Source organism: Cervus canadensis, chromosome 9, assembly GCF_019320065.1.
Source record: "Cervus canadensis isolate Bull #8, Minnesota chromosome 9, ASM1932006v1, whole genome shotgun sequence".
Taxonomy (NCBI): domain Eukaryota; kingdom Metazoa; phylum Chordata; class Mammalia; order Artiodactyla; family Cervidae; genus Cervus; species Cervus canadensis.
In genome coordinates, this window is record NC_057394.1 from 60616285 (window position 1) to 60636661 (window position 20377).

The 20377-nt window shown below is 39.2% G+C and overlaps 1 protein-coding gene across 1 annotated transcript in view; it reads right to left on the reverse strand.

The window, feature by feature from the left end:
• The window catches only part of VWA8 (von Willebrand factor A domain containing 8), a 367922-nt gene that overhangs the window by 333266 nt on the left and 14279 nt on the right, over nucleotides 1–20377 (reverse strand). The window contains exon 2 of the mRNA XM_043478154.1: nucleotides 15244–15321. Coding sequence (XP_043334089.1) covers nucleotides 15244–15321 — 78 coding nt within the window. The remainder of the gene's footprint in view (nucleotides 1–15243; nucleotides 15322–20377) is intronic.

Below are 20377 nucleotides of genomic sequence, written 5' to 3' on the forward strand. Positions count from 1 at the left end.
CACAGGAGGCAAAATTTTAACCACGGGACCAGTAGGTAAGTCCCGCAAGCTGTACAAATTTGTGTGTAGAGGTATTAGAGTAAAACTAACTATGCATATCTTCCTGTACTTGCATAGAGACACACAGGAAGAGGAGGAAACACTTCCCAACTCATTCCATGAGACTAGCATTACCCGAATACCAAAATCTGACAAAGACCTATTGATAAAATCCAACACAGTTATGGACTAAATATTTGTGTGCCTCCAAAATTCATATGTTGAAATCTTAACTGCCAGTTATGAAATCTTAACAGGGAAATTTGGCCTTGAGTACAGAATGAAGCAGGGCAGAGGTTAACAGAGTTTTGCCAAGAGAACGCACTGGTCATAGCAAACACCCTCTTCCAACAACACAAGAGAAGACTCTGCACATGGACATCACCAGATGGTCAATACTGAAATCAGATTGATTATATTCTTTGCAGCCAAAGATGGAGAAGCTCTGTACAGTCAGCAAAAATAAGACTGGGAGCTGACTGTGGCTCATATCATGAACTCCTTACTGCCAAATTCAAACTTGAATTGAAGAAAGTAGGGAAAACCACTAGACCATTCAGGTATGACCTAAATCAAATCCCTTATGATTATACAGTGAAGTGACAAACAGATTTAAGGGATTAGATCTGATAGACAGAGTGCCTGAAGAACTATGGATGGAGGTTCGTGACACTGTACAGGAGGCAGTGATCAAGACCATTCCCAAGAAAAAGAAACGCAAAAAGGCAAAATGGTTGTCTGAGGAAGCCTTACAAAGAGCTGAGAAGAGAAGAGAAGTGAAAACCAAAGAAGAAAAGCAAAGATATACACATTTGAATGCAGAGTTACAAAGAATAGCAAGGAGAGATAAGAAAGCCTTCCTCAGTGATCAATGCAAAGAAATGGAGGAAAGCAAAGAAATAGAGGAAAACAAAGAACAGGAAAGACTAGAGATCTCTTCAAGAAAATTAGGGATACCAAGGAAACATTTCATGCAAAGATGGGCTCAATAAAGGACAGAAATGGCATGGACCTAACAGAAGCAGAAGATATTAAGAAGAGGTGGCAAGAATACACAGAAGAACTGTACAAAAAAGATCTTCATGACCAGATAATCACGATGGTGTGATCACCCACCTAGAGCCAGACATCCTGGAAAGTGAAGTCAAGTGGGCCTTAGGAAGCATCACTATGAACAAAGTTAGTGGAGGTGATGGAATTCCAGTTGAGTTACTTCAAATCCTAAAAGGTGATGCTGTGAAGTGCTGCACTCAATATGCCAGCAAATTTGGAAAACTCAGCAGTGGACACAGGACTGGAAAAGGTCAGTTTTCACTCCAATCCCTAAGAAAGGCAATGCCAAAGAATGCTCAGACTACCTCACAATTGCACTCATCTCACATGCTAGCAAAGTAATGCTCAAAATGCTCCAACCTGGGCTTCAACAGTACATGAACCGTGAACTTCCAGATGTTCAAGCTGGAATTAGGAAAGGCAGAGGAACCAGAAATCAAATTGCTAACATCCACTGAATCATCGAAAAAGCATGAAGAGTTTGAGAAAAACATCTACTTCTGTTTCATTGACTATACCAAAGACTTTGTCTGTGTAGATCACAACAAACTGTGGAAAATGCTTAAAGAGATGGGAATACCAGACCACCTTACCTGCCTCCTGAGAAATCTGTACACAGGTTAAGAAGCAACAGTTAGAACTGGACATGTAACAAATTGGGAAAGGAGTATGTAAAAGCTGTATATTGTCACCTTGCTTATTTAACTTATAAACAGAGTACATCATGCGAAATTCTGGGTTGGATGAAGCACAAGCTGGAATCAAGATTGCCAGGAGAAATATCAGTAACATCAGATATGCAGATGATATGACCGTTGCGAAGAGGAATTAAAGAGCCTTGTGATAAAAGTGAAAGAGGAGAGCGAAAAAGCTGGCTTAAAACTCAACATTCAAATAACGAAGATCATAGCATCTGGTCCTATCACTTCATGGCAAATAGATGGGGAAACAATGGAAAGAGTAATAGACTTTATTTTGGGGGGGAGGGGGCTCCAAAATCACTGCATATGGTGACTGCAGCCATGCAATTAAAAGACTCTTGCTCCTTGGAAGAAAAGCTATGACCAACCTAGATAGCATATTAAAAAGCAGAGACATTACTTTGCCAACAAAGGTCCATCTAGTCAAAGCTATTGTTTTTCCAGTAGTCACGTATGGATGTGAGAGTTGGACTATATAGAAAGCTGAGTGCTGAAGAATTGATGCATTTGAACTGTGATGCTGGAGAAGACTCTTGAGAGTTCCTTGGACTGCAAGGAGATCCAACCAGTCAATCCTAAAGGAAATCAATTCTGAATATTCATTGGAAGGACTGATGTTAAAGCTGAAACTCCAATACTGTGGCCACCTGATGTAAAGAACTGACTCATTTGAAAAGACCCTGATGCTGGGGAAAATTGAGGGCAGGAGAAGAAGGGGATGGCAGAGGATGAGATGGTTGGATGGCATTACTGACTCGGTGGACACGAGTTTGAGTAGGCTCCGGGAATTGGTGATGGAGAGGAAGGCCTGGCATGCTGCAGTCCATGGGGTCGCAAAGAGTCAGACACGACTGAGCGAACTGAACTGAACTGAACTGAACTAACTGCCAGTATGAGAGTATTAGCAGGTGGGGACTTTGGCAGGCCATTTGGTCATGAAGGTGGAGCCCTCATAAATGTGATTAGTCTTCTTCTAAAAAAAGATGTAAGAGCCTGCTCTGTGTCTCCAATCTCTCTGCCATGTCAAGAAGTCAGTAGGAGGGGTCCTCATAGAACCTGACCATATTGGCACCCTGACCTCAGACTTCCAGCCTCCAGTTAGAATTTCACTCCCAGGTATTTGCACAAGGAAAAAGAAAACATTATGTTCACACAGAGTTGTCGTTGTTCAGTCGCTCAGCTGTGTCCGACGCTTTGCGACCCCATGGACAGCAGCATGCCAGGCTTTCCTGTCCTCCACCGTCTCCTGGAGCTTGCTCAAACGCATGTCCATTAAGCTGGTGATGCCATCCAACCACCTTGTCCTCTGTCATCCTCTTCTCCTCCTGCCTTCAATCTTTCCCAGCATATATGTTCATAGCAGCTTTACTTTAAGAGCCTCAGAATGGTAACAATGATTTGATATCAACAGATGAATAGATAAACAAATTGTAAAGTAATTATTTCATATAATGGAATACTACTTGGCAATAAAAAGGAACAGACTAACATGGAAGAATCTCAAAATAATTATTTTGAGTGATAGAAGCTAGACAAAACCAGAATATATGCTGTATTATTACTTTTATATAAAATTCTAAAATATCAAACTAAATCTACAAAGTTGATGAGCAATTCCCAGAAAATGGAGGAACCAGGGGACATTATGTGTTCACGCTAAGTCGCTTCAGTTGTGTCCGACTCTTTGCAACCTATGGACCCACCAGGCTCCTCTGCCCATAGGATTCTCCATGTAAGAGAACTAGAGTGGGTTACCGTGCCCTCCTCTATGGGATCTTCCTGACCTAGCTATGATCCCACATCCCTGACGTCTCCTGCATTGCCAGGTGGGTTCTTTACCATTAGCACCACCAACAGTATTTATAATTAGGCTTATGGATGATTTGAATTTTTTTTTAGTGTTTTCCAAGTTTTGTGTATTGATGTTTTATTTTTGTAATAGGAACAAAAAATTATATTTCTTTTGAAAAACCATACTGCAAACTAATCAGAGTCATACTGGAAGTAGAGAACTGTGATAGACAAGAGAAAGTAGCAATAGGATGGGTGACATACATTAGAATATTCTGACTAATCAATAGGTTGCAATTTAATACCTTAAATTCAATTTGGAATTCACCCTCTTGAAATGCTTATCTATAAGGTGTTGTTAAACTGTGATAATTTACAAAGGACATCTTTGGTCTTAATGTAACTAGTCATATTCAAGACAAGACAACCACCAAAAACATAAAATGAGATTAAGGAATGACCTTTAGTTATGAACGCAACCAGAAGAACCAAGAATTTTTAGGTCCTGTCATATGAGTCAAATTCTTTAAACGTAAAGCATAAAGTTTATATTTTTATGAGTCAGATCACAGAAAAAGCAGCTATGATAGATGTATTCTCCAACTTAATAAAGCTTCACTTTAAACATGAGGGTTTATTAGCTTTTTAAAAATAAAATCTAATATATGCTTACTGTAACAAAGAAAAAATCCAAAAATGTAAAAGAAATATTAAATGACACCTTCCATTTCCAACCCCACTCCCAACCCAATGCCACAGAAAAAAGTCAAAGAACCTGGACTGTGGCCTTCCACGTTTTTCTTTTTACACAGGAAAATATGTAATATACCTGCAAAGAGTATTTCAAGTTTTTTTTTTAAAATACAAGAACAAAAACTGTATCAAACTTTATGTACTATTCTGAAGGCTTCAATTTTTGCTTAACAGTATCACATGGATACCCTCTAGGTTCCCAAAAATAAATCTAATTTATTCTTTTTTAACAGCTGTGGAAACTTCCATAAAATATCTATATAATAATTTATCAATCATTCCTGTATTGATATAGTCAGATTGCTTTTGGTTTTGTCACTATCGAAAACAATAAAATGCTGCAATATATGTTGTGTACAAACATCCTTTTCGTGTGCTGATTTTTCCCTTGGTGGATAGAACCTAATAGAGAAACTGTTACATGAAGAAGACATTTTATTTTAGTAGCAACTACCATATTACATTTCAAAGGAGTCAAATGAACTCACACTTCCATAGCAATATATGAAATGCCATTTCCCTGAAACCCTGTAGGTACTGGACATTATAATACTTTTCAGTTTGGGCCCAAATGATGCATGAATATTACTATCCTATTGTATAATTTACATCTCTCTAACTATTAAGCAGGGTTAGAACATATGTACATATACTTATTGGCCGTCTGGATTTCCTGTCCAATAGCAAGCTGCTTTAAATCCTTTGACTGTTTTCTATTGGATCATATGATGTTTCTCATCATTATATATTTATATATTAAGTGTATTAATCTTCTATCAGATATAATATATTTGCATTAAAAATGTAATCTTTAACTAGGTGTTTACTATTTGAATTCATTTAAACAATGTCATTAATGGCAACTAAACTGCCATGTAGATCCAAAGAAGCCTATTTAACATATTACCTAGCTCTTGTACATCTGCATTGAGAGCTGCAGAAAGCAAAAAAACAGTCATTAGCTAGAAAATAAAAAGCAATAAAACACATCAAAAAATTTTAAGTCATCGTCAGTATGGTACTTGGGAGAAAGAAGATTAGAGAAAAATTAGGCACCGAATAAAGACTGACATGAAGACTCTAGAGAAGACTTCAGGGCATGTTTAAGAGCTTTAAAAGTTGATGGGGCTCATCCTTTTAAGAGTGCTATTCTTAAAAATATATCTAAAGAAATCTCAAACGAAATCCTTTCCCCAAAGTAAATTCTCATGTAACGAGAAGCAATTAGGACAGCAGTAAAAATAAGGCAAATCGTAAGGATTGGAGGCTTAGGTTCTCAGACTGTTTCTCAAGCACTGATTATTAAGTCAGGGAATCTTACGTAACACTTCCCTAAAGGCTTTCATGTGACCTCTGTCACTAAATCATCAAAACTGACAAGTAGCTGCACTATCTATCCTGACACAAAGGTGACATAGGTTTCCCACGCTATTCTGTAACATTGGTGAATTTCTCAAACCTCTTAAAATTATTTACAAACTAAAGACAAAGGTTTCCCCACACAGACACTAAAAAATCTCATCCTGTTAATGAGGCCCAAGCGCACCATTTTTAAAGCACAATATTGTAATTCTTGCAGTAAACCTTCATGGGCCTAATTGCTTAGGTAAGAGCTCAGTGTGTCCAGGAAACCCCAAGTGACCTCACATAGAACTGGCTCACTGACGGCAACAAGATTATGTAAGGAAGCAGAAATATAACTGAGGTCAGGCTTAACGTTATCTATTGAAAACCTGCGACCCTGGAACACCACTTCATAAGTCAAACCCTGGAAGAAACACTAGCTTTGATACGATATAGTTTAACTTCAAGCACAAATACATGAAGGAGCCCCTTTTCAACAGCTGCCAATTTCAGCGAAGCCTTGAGATTTGGTTTTCATACAGAAAGGCCAGAAAGCCTTCAATTATCCACTTTAACACTTGCAGGTGAGAGACGAGGGACTAAGATGACAAGTGGAAGTTATAATGGTCAAGGCAGGAGGTGACAAGACCTAGATAATAAAAAACTAAAGAACAGTCCAACTGCTATGCCTATTATGTGCCAGGCACGGGGCTAGATACTGGCGCTAAAAAGATGCATTGCTGTGTCCAGTGCTGTGAAAGCAGGTAACAGTTCAAATGAGAAGCTGACAATGACTATGAAATATTAAGCATTCATTACCTCAATCAAATGGTCAATGAATTAAGAAATTTTATTTTGACAAGATAATATTGCTTTTGCGTGGTTTTTAACTGAATTTTAGACTTCCACTTAAGAATATCTCTAGACTATAGTTTCTACCAATTAGCAGTATTTCTACTATTCCATTAAATAGATGTTAAATAATAATATCAGGGATCATAGTTCAATACTGTGACTTTTATTTCTTCATTACTAGAATACAACAGTGATTTTCAATGCTCTGAAAAATAACGTTAAGATAGTTGATGCCATGCTTCAACTATTTCAATATTTTTCAACAATCCTTCACATTTCTAAATTCCAAAAGAGTTTTCTAGCATCCCGGGACTTACTCTAAAGAAAGCAGCCAGAGACACTGTGGCAGACTAAAAGGAAAATCAAACAGAAGTATGGAAATCTGGGTTTTGCTACTAATTAATTAGTCTTCTTATCTCTTCCAGGTCCTACTTTCCTAGCTACGAAATGAGTTCCAGAGAGGATAATAATTGCTAAAGTTCCTCTCCTGAACAAAAGTCTACCATTTTATGTTTCATTTCAAAATATTGAATATCCAAAAGGCAAAAAGCTAAAATGAAGCATAAATACAAGAATGAAAGTGATACTTTTTGGTACCTTTCCTTTTGGTACTTTGATGAAGTACCAAACTTCATCAAAACATCATCTCCAAAGTACTTCAACATGTTTTTGAAAATAACTCCAGAGGAGAAAAAAAAATCCATCAAAGTTCTCTCATAATCAAAATCCATAATCACTTATCAGTCATGTTATAGCAAGATTGAAGCCAAAGAACTGTAATTTTCCCATTCTGGAAATAGTCCCTGAGAGAGGAAGAAAGAGTTCAAAGAAAACAATATTTGAACACAATACAGTAAACAGATGTGTAAAAACATGTTATATTATGCAATACAGTATATCTGTCTCAACAATATGCAGCAACCACAAAATGCCTACGTGAATGCATGAGAGTGTGTTCAAATTAGCTTGGCCACTTTTCCTGTTCAAGGTAGCCAAACTCCCAACCATCTTTTTCGTACAAATGGCACAGTTTCTCATGAGACTAATAGAGCAATGTAACAATTTACTACTGGGTAAAACATATGCTTGATATATGGTCACCTTGATTTATGGTAGAAACAATGAATGGAGAGCAGGCACAGACCACCCAATTGCCTACAGTATAAACTCTCCTCTGATACACTTCAAAGGGTAAGCTACTAGCAACAAAACACGAAATGAAAACTTATGATTACCTAAGAGATGCATGTAAACAATAATAAAAATTGAAAGTATGTAAGCCAGAAAATGTTGAGGGCTTTTCTTTGTTTTTCTGAGGGATTTTGGTGACAATTTATGGGAGTTTTGCTATATTTAGAAACAGATACCTTTTACACTTTGGGACTTGGTCTGAGCCAGCCCTTCAGTTATTTGCAAAATATGAGAATACTTTCATTCAAAGAATAGGCTTGTAAGTTTTAAAAAACTGATATTATTGCTAGGATCCCTTGAGTTCCTGGAGCTAATACAAATAATCTTATTAATTCTCTCAATAAGAAGATCCTCGAAATGGATAAGTACTTTGATTACAACAGAGTACGTCAGCAGACCCCAGCCAGGGGACTGGGGCACCTTAGTTGTTAAAAGAAGAAAAGGCGGAACGTCCCTGGGGGTGCAATGGCTAAGAATCCACCTGTCAACGCAGGGGACACAGGTTCAACCCCTGGTCCAGGAAGATCCCACTCCCTCGGGGCAATTGAGCCCAGGTGCCACGGTCACTGCTGAGTCCATGCCACAGAGCCTACCCGCCGCAGCTGCTGAGCCCACGTGCTACAACTACAAAGCCTGCGCGCCTGGAGCCAATGCTCCGCAGCAAGAGAGGCCACTGCAATGAGAAGCCTGTGAAAAGCAATGAAGATACAGTGCAGCCAAAAATAAGTAAATCAAGAAAGGATGGATAGCGCTATCCCCTGCTGAGAGCTGTCAGGCAATGACCATGCTTCAAGTCTAGGTGAGACTTAAAAGGCCAACATTCTTTCCACACTGTAGACATGTTAAGTTTGATCTTTTTAAATTGAAATTTGAAGAGCTTACCACCATTTGTGATCCTGCAAACAATCTAACTGAAGGCCCCAGTTAATTCTAAATCAAATCTAGATGAAATGTATTTCTGATTCATTTTTAGGGCTAAGACTGAAAAAAGATGAAACTGTTTTTAGCATATCTCTTAAGCAGAAACAGAGCAGACCTTAGTCTGTTATTGTCATACTCACTAAAGTCACAGGCATGGGATAATGGAAAATGAAAAGGAACAAGAATCTGGAGACTATGGAAGTGGTTGTGTCAGAAACTCACATGTATTTAGCATTATGTGCTAGGCACTACTGTATAGATTTCACATATGCTATTTGATTTAATCCTTAAAACATTATCTGTGAGGTTGAAAAGATCATATATATATATATCAAGGAGACTCAGAGCAGTTAAATGACTATGGAAATGAACACATCTAAAAGAAAAAGAAGAAAGAAGAAGGAAAGGAGGGAGGGAGGAACAGAGGAAGTGAGGAAGGAAAGAAAGAGAAAGAAAAGAAATTCGTAAGCTAGAAAGCAGTACAGACAAAATTTTAAACATAATTTCCCCCCACTAAGTAGTTGTTTCCCTATAGAATTCTAAACCCATAGCACTTTTCTTATTGTCTACAAGAGCAGATATTATTCTTCACATCTGAAGTTTATTATAAAAAGTTAGCTACATTTATAATAGGAAAAGACCCAGAAATTGGGAAAAATGAGTGTGTTTTTTTCTTTTCATTTATCATGTACCTATGACATGTAAGGTGTTATAGATCTATTTTGTTAATTTTTCTCTAGACAAGTATAACAATTTATTAAAGAATTATGTCATTAGTCTCTCCCCCAGAAAAGAAAACCTATGGAAATAATATGATTAGGCATAACCATTAAATAATTAACATTAAAAGTAAATATTCTTGACTCCTACTTAGGATGAAGAATTGCAAGAGAATTTAACTTCCAACAATAACAACCAGAACAAACCAGTTAATCTACAAAAATAAGTTTCTTAAAATGCATCCCACAGCTAAGGATATAAAGGAACCTAAATGAACTAAATTATAGAAAGTAATGAGCCCTTTCAAGGACATAAGAGACCCACAGGTAACTTTCATCCCTGGTAGAATGGCAAGAGGAAGAAGAATCTGCCATAGATGCGTCGGGGTAAACAAGTTTAGCTTTTGACAAACCTATAATGGCCACACGTGGGTTGGAAAGACAGTTTAATCTACTGAGAAGTGCCAGCGACAGAGAAAATCTGCACTTACCCACCAACTCTTTCCCATCCATGCATTCAAGCATGAGAGGTGAAAAATAAAAAGGAAAACCCAATGACATGGTAGAAACGAATTATATTAACTGAAATGAATGAATCTCAGATGATACTAACAATGACCATACAGAGCAGAAAAGAGAATCAATTAACTTAATTATGGCCAAGAATCTTCCAATATGTTAACCCATATTCAAAAAGCTTAAAGAAATGCAAGTAAGGTAAATTCAAAGTAAAACTACCTTGGTACATCAAGTAAAACTTCTGGTGAAAAATTAAAAAGAATCTTAAGTATGTACCAGAAAACAGACAAGCTACAAACAAGAGAACAACAAAAATTATAGCAGGCTTTTTACTAGAAATAATAGAAGCCAGAAGACAATAAAACAACATCTTTAAAATACTAAAAGAAAAAAATTGGTATTCCATATTCCATATTCAATCAAAAAGAAAGTTTTGAAAATGAAAGCAAAATAAACACATTTTAAAACAGAAAACAGATGAGAGAATGTATAGCTAGCAAACTAACTAAAAAAGAAACTCTTTGACTAAAGGGAAATGCTTTCAGATATATGCCTGAATCTGCAGTAAAAAAAAAAAAAAAGCAGCATAAGACATAAAAATATGGATAAATATTAAAAACTTTTAAAACTATCTTCATTTTGTACAATATATTTATTTTATTTAAAATTCTATTATTGTTTAAACAAAAATAACAGTAACACACATCTGAGTGTTTTAACATGTACAGAATTAAAACACATGTTGATGATAGTACAAAGTGTATGTGACATAAATGAAAGTATAGTGTATATAGCTCAACAAACATCAACTAGGTCAAACTAAAAGAGACCTCATTTAGACACATCATGGTCAAATTATCAAAAGACCAAGACAAGGAGAAAATATCCTGATAGTAGAGAGAAAAGTGAGTCATGTGGAGGGGATCCTTGATAAAATTAATAACTGACTTCTCATCAGAAACTATGGAGACCAGAGGCAGTAAGATGACATGGTCAAAGTGCTGAAAGAAAAAACTGTCAGCCAAGAAGTCTTCAAACAACAAAAGTAAATTAAGAAATTTCCAGAAAAATAAAAGCTGAGAATTCATCTCTAGCAGATCTGCCCTATCAGAAATACTAGAAGGAGTCCTTCCTTCAGGCTGAAAGAAAAGCACACTAGAGAGTAACCCAAGCCCACGCAAATAACATTCCAGCAAAGGTGACATGTGCAAATGTACTGATAAAAAATATACAAATGTATTTTTGTTTATAGCTATTCCCTTCTTCTATCTGGTTTAAAGACAAATTCATAAAATGATAATTATAAAGTTGTGTCACTAGGGACTTCCCTGGTGGCCCAGGGGTTAAGAATTTGCCTTTCCAATTCTACCCAAAGCAATCTATAGATTCAGTGCAATCCCTGTCAAGCTACCAACGGTATTTTTCACAGAACTAGAACAAAGAATTTCACAATTTGGATGGAAATACAAAAAACCTCAAATAGCCAAAGTAATCTTGAGAAAGAAGAATGGAACTGGAGGAATCAACCTGCCTGACTTCAGACTATACTACAAAGCCACAGTCATCAAGACAGTATGGTACTGGCACAAAGACAGAAATATAGATCAATGGAACAGAATAGAAAGCCCAGAGATAAATCCACGAACCTATGGACACCTTATCTTTGACAAAGGAGGCAAGGATATACAATGGAAAAAAGACAACCTCTTTAACAAGTGGTGCTGGGAAAACTGGTCAACCACTTGTAAAAGAATGAAACTAGAACACTTTCTAACACCATACACAAAAATAAACTCAAAATGGATTAAAGATCTAAATGTAAGACCAGAAACTATAAAACTCCTAGAGGAGAACATAGGCAAAACACTCTCCGACATAAATCACAGCAAGATCCTCTATGACCCACCTCCCAGAATATTGGAAATAAAAGCAAAACTAAACAAATGGGACCTAATGAAACTTAAAAGCTTTTGCACAACAAAGGAAACTATAAGTAAGGTGAAAAGACAGCCCTCAGATTGGGAGAAAAATAATAGCAAATGAAGCAACAGACAAAGGATTAATCTCAAAAATATACAAGCAACTCTTGAAGCTCAATTCCAGAAAAATAAATGACCCAATCAAAAAATGGGCCAAAGAACTAAACAGACATTTCTCCAAAGAAGACATACAGATGGCTAACAAACACATGAAAAGATGCTCAACATCACTCATTATCAGAGAAATGCAAATCAAAACCACAATGAGGTACCATTACACGCCAGTCAGGATGGCTGCTATCCAAAAGTCTACAAGCAATAAATGCTGGAGAGGGTGTGGAGAAAAGGGAACCCTCTTACACTGTTGGTGAGAATGCAAACTAGTACAGCCGCTATGGAGAACAGTGTGGAGATTTCTTAAAAAACTGGAAATAGAACTGCCATATGACCCAGCAATCCCACTTCTGGGCATACACACTGAGGAAACCAGATCTGAAAGAGACACGTGCACCCCAATGTTCATCGCAGCACTGTTTATAATAGCCAGGACATGGAAGCAACCTAGATGCCCATCAGCAGATGAATGGATAAGGAAGCTGTGGTACATATACACCATGGAATATTACTCAGCCGTCAAAAAGAATTCATTTGAATCAGTCCTAATGAGATGGATGAAACTGGAGCCCATTATACAGAGTGAAGTAAGCCAGAAAGATAAAGAACATTACAGCATACTAACACATATATATGGAATTTAGAAAGATGGTAACGATAACCCTATATGCAAAACAGAAAAAGAGACACAGATGTACAGAACAGACTTTTGAACTCTGTGGGAGAAGGTGAGGGTGGGATGTTTCGAAAGAACAGCATGTATACTATCTATGGTGAAACAGATCACCAGCCCAGGTGGGATGCATGAGACAAGTGCTCGGGCCTGGTGCACTGGGAAGACCCAGAGGAATCGGGTGGAGAGGGAGGTGGGAGGGGGGATCAGGATGGGGAATACGTGTAAATCTATGGCTGATTCATATCAATGTATGACAAAACCCACTGAAAAAATAAATAAATAAATAAAGGAAAAAAAATAAAAAATAAAAATAAAAAAAGAATTTGCCTTTCAATACAGAGGACGTGGGTTCAAACCCTGATCGGGGAACTAAGATCCCACATGCTGTGGGGCAACTAAGTCCAAGAGCCGCAACTAGAGAGAAGCCCGCATGGCACAACTAAGACCCAACACAGCCAAGTAAATAAACAAAGGGTTTTTTTTTAATTGTGCAGCAAGACTTTTAATATATAAAGATATAATTTGTATGACAATAATAGTACAAAGGAAGCAGAAGGGAACAGCTATATTGGAGCAAAGTTTTTGTACACTATCGAAATTAAGTTAGTATTAATCTGAACAGGTTTGTTTTAAGTTAAACTGTTAATTTTAATCCCTAGAGTTACCACTAGGGTACTATTTTTTAGGAAAATAACTCAAGGGGGGAAAAAAAAAAATATATATATATATATATATATATATATATAGTAAAAGAAAAGCACAACAACGTGGAGAGGACAGAGCGCAGAGCCACTTAGGAGGCAGAGTTAACGGAAATGTGTATTGGATGAAAGTGAGATCTTCTCCCTCAAGAAGCACATGGTCTACTGAAAGAATCTGAAGCGTGAACAAAAAATTATATTGTGCCCAATGACTGGAACATGGACTAGGGGAAGGACAGTCACAGGAGATAAGGCTGAAACTGGATCATAAGGACTGACCTTTGTTCCTAAGGTATTAGAGTCCTTTAAGGAATTTTGAGAAAAGAACTGATGTGATTTTGAGCAAAGAAATGATGGTAAGTCATTAGAGAAATGCAAATCAAAACTATAATAAAATACCATTTCTACTCATGAAAATAGCTACAATAAAAAAGACAATAACAAGTATTGGTGAAGATATGAAGAAACTAGAATCCTCATACATTGCCTCTTTGGAAAACAGTTTGATAATTCCTGAAAATGTTAAACATAGAGTTACCATATCACCTAGTAATTCTACTCCTAGGTATATACCCAAGAAAACTGAAAACATATGTCTGTAAAAAAAATTGTATATGAACATTCATAGCAGTATTATTCATAATACTCCCAAACTGACGAATGGATAAATACAAAGTGATATATCCATACAATGAAACATTATCTAGCATAAAAAGGAATGGAGCACTGATACATGCTACAATATGGATGCACCTTGAAAACATGAGATGTGAAATAAGTCAAACACAAAGAATACATGCTATATGATCCCATCTATATGAAATGTTCAGAATAAGCAAATCCACAGAAACAGAAAGTATATTAATGATTGCCAAAGGCTAGAGGAGCAGCGAGGGGAGAAGGAGGAGGAGGATACAGAAAGTAACTACTAATGGATGTGAGGTTTCTTGTTGACTTAAAAAATGTTCTCAGCTTACATAGGGGCATGGCTGCACAATTTTGTGACTATTGTAAAAACCACTGAGTGGTAGGTACACTTTAAAAAGGTAAATTTTGTAGTTTATTAACTGCATTTCAATAAAGCTGTTATAAAACAAAAACTATGATGAGCTACCATTTCATACCTAGTAGAATGAGTAAAATCAAAAAGACTAGAAATACCAGTGTTGGCAAGGATGGGGAACATTGCTGCTGCTCAAAGGGTAAAACAGTAACTGCTTTGGAGAACTGTTTGGCAGGGCTGAGTAAAGTTAAACAGACATCTACCCTATGACACATCAACTTCTAGTTATTTATTTAAGATAAGTGAAAACTTGTGACCACAAGACTTGTACAGAAATGTTCACAGTACCTTATTCATAAGAGTCCAAAAATGGAAACCATCCAAATGTCCATCAACAGGAGAACAAATAAATTATGACACATAATTATACAATGGAAAATTACCCAGCAGTGAAAAGCAAGCTGATAGGTACAGGAATATGGATGAATCTCAAAATTATTATCTCGATGGAATGAAACCAAACACACACACAAACACACAGACACAAAAACTATAGCTTAACTATAGGATTCTATTTATAGAAAGCTGAAGAACAGGCAAAACTACTCTGCCATAGCAGAAGCGAGAACAATGGCTTCCAGAGCAGGGTAGAGAGGAAGGGGCACAAGAGACCATTCAGGGTGATGAAAGCACTGTTGATGGTTATACACATTTATAAAACTGTCAAAATTAATCAAAACGAATGCCTAAGATCTGTGAATTTTATTGAGTATAAATTTTATTCCAATTCAAACAGAGATCACAAGATGTGGACAAATATTCTACTAAAATATTCATGGATGAAGAGATACAAAGTGAAAAATTCATAAATAAATATTTCTTACTGTAGTTTTGTGGCACAAGTTCTGGGTTCTTAGGATTTTTCAACTTGTAGGATACATCTCCAATATTAACTGTATCACCTAAAAAGAGAATACAGAAACACAATCATTGTAAGAAACAAGTAAGAAAGCAATACACTATGCCTTTTGCAATAATGATTCTCCAGGCTACAGATAGGGATGTGTGTATCACAGACATGACTGTCAGGCGACCACAGACACACCTGTCTACGGCAGGCACTATGCTGTGAAACTGGCGTCTACAGCAAGTTATTCATGCGTGTGTGCTAAGTCGCTTCAGTCGTGTCCGACTCTTTGTGACCCCATGGACTGTAGCCGGCCAGGCTCCTCTGTCCATGGGATTTTCGAGGCAAGAATACTGGAGTGGGTTGCCATTTCCTTCTCCAGCGGATCTTCCTGAGCCAAGGATCAAACTCACGTCTCCTGAATTGGCAGGCAGATTCTTTACCACTGAGCCACAGGGAAAGCCAAAATACTGTTAAAGACTCATGTATTTATGGTATTCATTAAATCTTGACTCTAAGTCACCCACGGCTTCTGTGAGTTATTTCATAGAATTGCTGTAACAGTTCAGCACAAGGACATTGGGGGTTTTGTTACCGCAGTTCTATGAAGTAGCTCACAGGAACCACAAACGCACCATGAAGAGACCTAGGCTCAGAAACTGGCCCACAGTATGCCAGGAGAGGCCACAGGGTGCACAGTCCACGTCACATCCCGGGAGCAGCTCACTGAGAGACCAGCCCTGGCATCACCAGCTTCACTGTGGGACACCGTGGGCAGGGGCAACTCTCTCCCCCATTTTATTTTGATGTCTCAAACCTGTAGGAGAGTTTAAAAATTACACTATCTTAAGATGCAAAAGTCATGACTCTTCAGCTTTCAAGTCTTCAGAGGCATCTTCTAACAAAAAGCACACTGTCCTAAGTAAACTGTTCTTGCAGTTTTCCTAACTCCGTCATGACTCAACCTCATGGGCAGGAAAACTGAATCGACCCAGCCTACGTCATTAGTCACAGTCTGGCGGCCGGGGCCTGCCAGGCAGGGCCACCCTCTCTCTCTCTCTTTCTCCCTCTCTCTCGCTCCCTCTCTCGCTCCCCCCACTTCTCCTCCTTGCCCTCTCACCTCCTCACCTCTCCTACCTCATTATGACTCAAGTTTTCTTTGCCTTTCCTTCTGCTCTTCAACTTCTTATTGGGTGTGGAGACCCGGTTCTAGCCTCTTTTCTATGTATAATCTCTTCTTGATGAGCTCATCTGGTCTTGTGCCTTTAAGCGCAATATATTGCTTGCTCCCAAATTTATATCTGTAATCTAGACCACAGGACTTAAAGCATGGGCAACAACAGTCTCTGAGATGCCTAACAGTCACCTGCCAGTTGGCATATTCAAACCTGAATTTCTGATCTGGGTGTGCTCCCAGAATCCCCCAATTCTGCTAATGGCAACTTAATGCTTCCAGTTTCTCAGACCAGAAATCTTACAGCCAGTCTTAACTGCTCTCTCCTGCACCCCATCAGAAAACAGTACTGACTTTGTCATTAAGATACCTGTAGCACTGGGCGTCCCTGGTGGTCCAGTGGTTAAGAATCCGCGCGCCAGTGCAGGGGACAGGGGTTCGATCCCTGGTCTGGGGAGGTGCCACACGCCTCAGGGGAAATGAAACTTAAGCACCACAGCTACTGGACCTATGCTCCAGAGCCCGAGCTCCGCCACGAGAGCAGCCGCCTCAGGGAGCAGCCCGCGCTCACCGCGACGAGAGGAACCCGTGCACGGCAACGAGAGCCCAGGCCGCCAAACCTTCATTAATTAATTAAAATATATATATATATGTGGTGCTGCCCGCTTCTCCCGCCATCCTCTACCACCACAGTGCCGACCCAAGCCAGTTAGGGGTTTGCTACTTAAATCCGGTTTCTCATTTAACAGCGTTATCTCTCACCTCCTTACACACCTCCTGTCTCGATGCTTGCACTCTACAGCTAATGCTCAACAGACTGCCCACAGCGACCGTAAGAAAACAGGAGTGAAGTGGCGCCAGCCCTCTGCCCAACCCCCGCCTTTGCAATGGCCTAAAAGGCTGTTTCTGATCCGGCTCCCCACTGCCCTCCTAAAGTCGTCTCCTACTAGCGTCCTCCTCTCTTCTGCTCAACCCCAAGGTCTCTCACTGTCCCTTCAACATGTCAGACATATATTCATTTCAGACTTCTGCGCTGGATTTTCCTACTGACCGAAATGCTTTTCCTAAGTGCATCCATAATCAGTCGTGGCCCCAGCAAGAAACGGACAGCTCATTCAAACTGAGTGACTGAGGAGAGAATAATTGAGGAAGCATTTATGAAGGTGTGGGCAGAATCTGGGAAAGCCAACAAAGATGGTGCAGTCCCCTGGGACGAGCAGTAACAGGAAGCCATCACCACCACTGGGCCTGCAGGAGCAAGCGAGGGCAAACAGAGGGGGCAGGCGTGTTTAGAACGACGAACACAGCAAATCTAAGGTGGTAACGGGCCAAGAGGAAACTGGGGAATAAACACGAAGCAAAAACTGACAGAACTGAAAAGTTAGAGGAGACAAATTTAAAATCATATCTGGATATTTTAATACGCCTCTCTCAGTAAGTGATGGAAGAGTGGGGAAAAAAAAAAGAGGAATAAAGTAAAGATGATCACTTCTTGACCTTTTGGCTAAGACCAAGTGTAGAAGCAAAGACCTGAAAACATTATAAACCACTTAACCTAAATCGCCCTTATAGAACACTACACCCAACAATGGCAGAATCCTTTTTAAATACACATGCAACATTCACCAAACTAGATCTCTGGCTGCACCATAATACAAGTCTTAATAAATTTCCAAGGACTGAAATCATACAAAGTATACTTTCTGATCAAAATGGAATTAAACTAGAGCCTCATAACAAAAAGATAATATTTGGGAATCAAGCAACAGGCTTCCAAAAACCCAAAGAAGAATTCACAATGGAAACTGGACTCATTAAGAAACAGTGTAGTGGGCTTCCCTGGTTGGCTCAAAGGTAAAGAATCCACCTGGGTTTGAGCTCTGGTCCAGGAAGATCCCACAGACCATGGGGCAACTACACCCACGCACCACGACTGAGCCTGTGCTCTGGAGCCTGGAAACTGCAACTGCTGAAGCCCAAGCCCCCCACAGCCTGTGCTCTGCAACTAGAGAAGCCACTGCAAGGAGAAGCCGAGCACCACAGCTAGAGCAAGGCTCTCACAGCAGGGAAAACGCAGCCAGCCAAATAATTAACAATAATTACTATTAGTAATAAGTAAACAGGGCAGTGATCAATTAGTCATGCCTGCTGCAGGCAAAGAGGGAAACACACTCACGGGGTGGAGGCATTTGTCCTTCCTGCCTCAAATGCCAATGTTCCTGGCTAACTGCTGTTAACATGCTACACTTCGCTGAAGCATCTAATCCATACCAATGGCCCCCCTTTGACCTCTGTACAATTAAAGCCTTATGTGTCTACTTTGGCTGAGATCTCTCTCCTGAGTTCCATGCCTCTCAGTAGCCTTTTGGACACTTCGAAATTCCAGACACACCTCAAATTTAACATGAGAAGAACAGAACTCTACATTCTCTATGTGTGTTGTCCAACCATCTACAACCAGCTCTACCAGCTCTATCTGAGAAAATGATGCTTTTTATCTCAGCCTAGAAGGCAAAAAAAAGCAAAGACATTACTTTACCAACAAAGGTCCGTCTAGTCAAAGCTATGTTTTGTTGTTTTTTTCATTTATTTTTATTAGTTGAAGGCTAATTACTTTACAATATTGTAGTGGTTTTTGACATGCACTGACATGAATCAGCCATGGATTTACATGTGTTCCCCATCCCAATCCCCCCTCCCGCCTCCCTCCCCATCACATCCCTCTGGGTCTTCCCAGTGCACCAGCCCTGAGCACTTGTCTCATGCATCCAACCTGGGCTGGTGGTCTGTTTCACCCTTGATAGTATACTTGTTTCAATGCTATTCTCTCAGAACATCCCACCCTCGCCTTCTCCCACAGAGTCCAAAGTCTGTTCTGTACATCTGTGTCTCTTTTTCTGTTTTGCATATAGGGTTATCATTACCATCTTTCTAAATTCCATATGTATGTGTTAGTATACTGTATTGGTCTTTATCTTTCTGGCTTACTTCACTCTCTATAATGGGCTCCAGTTTCATCCATCTCATTAGAACTGATTCAAATGAATTCTTTTTAATGGCTGAGTAATATTCCATTGTGTATATGTACCACAGCTTCCTTATCCATTCGTCTGCTGATGGGCATCTTGGTTGCTTCCATGTCCTGGCTATTATAAACAGTGCTGCAATGAACATTGGGGTTCACATGTCTCTTTCAGATCTAGTTTCCTCAGTGTGTATGCCCAGGAGTGGGATTGCTGGGTTATATGGCAGTTCTATTTAAAGCTATGGTTTTTCCAGTAGTCCTGTATGGATGTGAGAGTTGGACCATAAAGAAAGCTGAGTGCCGAAGAATTGATGCTTTTGAACTGTAGTGTTGGAGAAGACTCTTGAGAGTCCCTCAGACTGCAAGGAGATCCAACCAGTCCATCCTAAAGGAAGTCAGTCTTGGGTGTTCACTGGAGGGACTGATGCTGAAGCTGAAACTCCAATACTTTGGCCACCTGATGTAAAGAAGTGACTCATTGGATAAGACCCTGAGGCTGGGAAAGATTGATGGCAGGAGTCGCCTTCAACAGAGGATGAGATGGTTGGATGGCATCACCTACTCAATGGACATGAGTTTGAGCAAGCTCCGGGTGTTGGTGACGGACAGGGAAGCCTGGCGTGCTGCAGTCCATGGGGTCGCAAAGAGTCAGACATGGCTGAGCGACTAAACTGAACCGAACTGATCCACAGAAAAGCACTGAATTCCTTAACTTGGGTTATCTGGTTTTTTCTTTCATTAACAGTGATCTTTTGATGTGTTCTGAGTAGCTGATCTTTACTGCAAAATCTCCTACATACCCTGACTCCCCCTCATTGCCTCTTTGGAGCAGTCTCTCAGAGTTATCTGAGATGCTATGTCCTAGGTTTGAAGTCCTCAGAAAGTCTACCAAATAAGACATAACTCTCAACT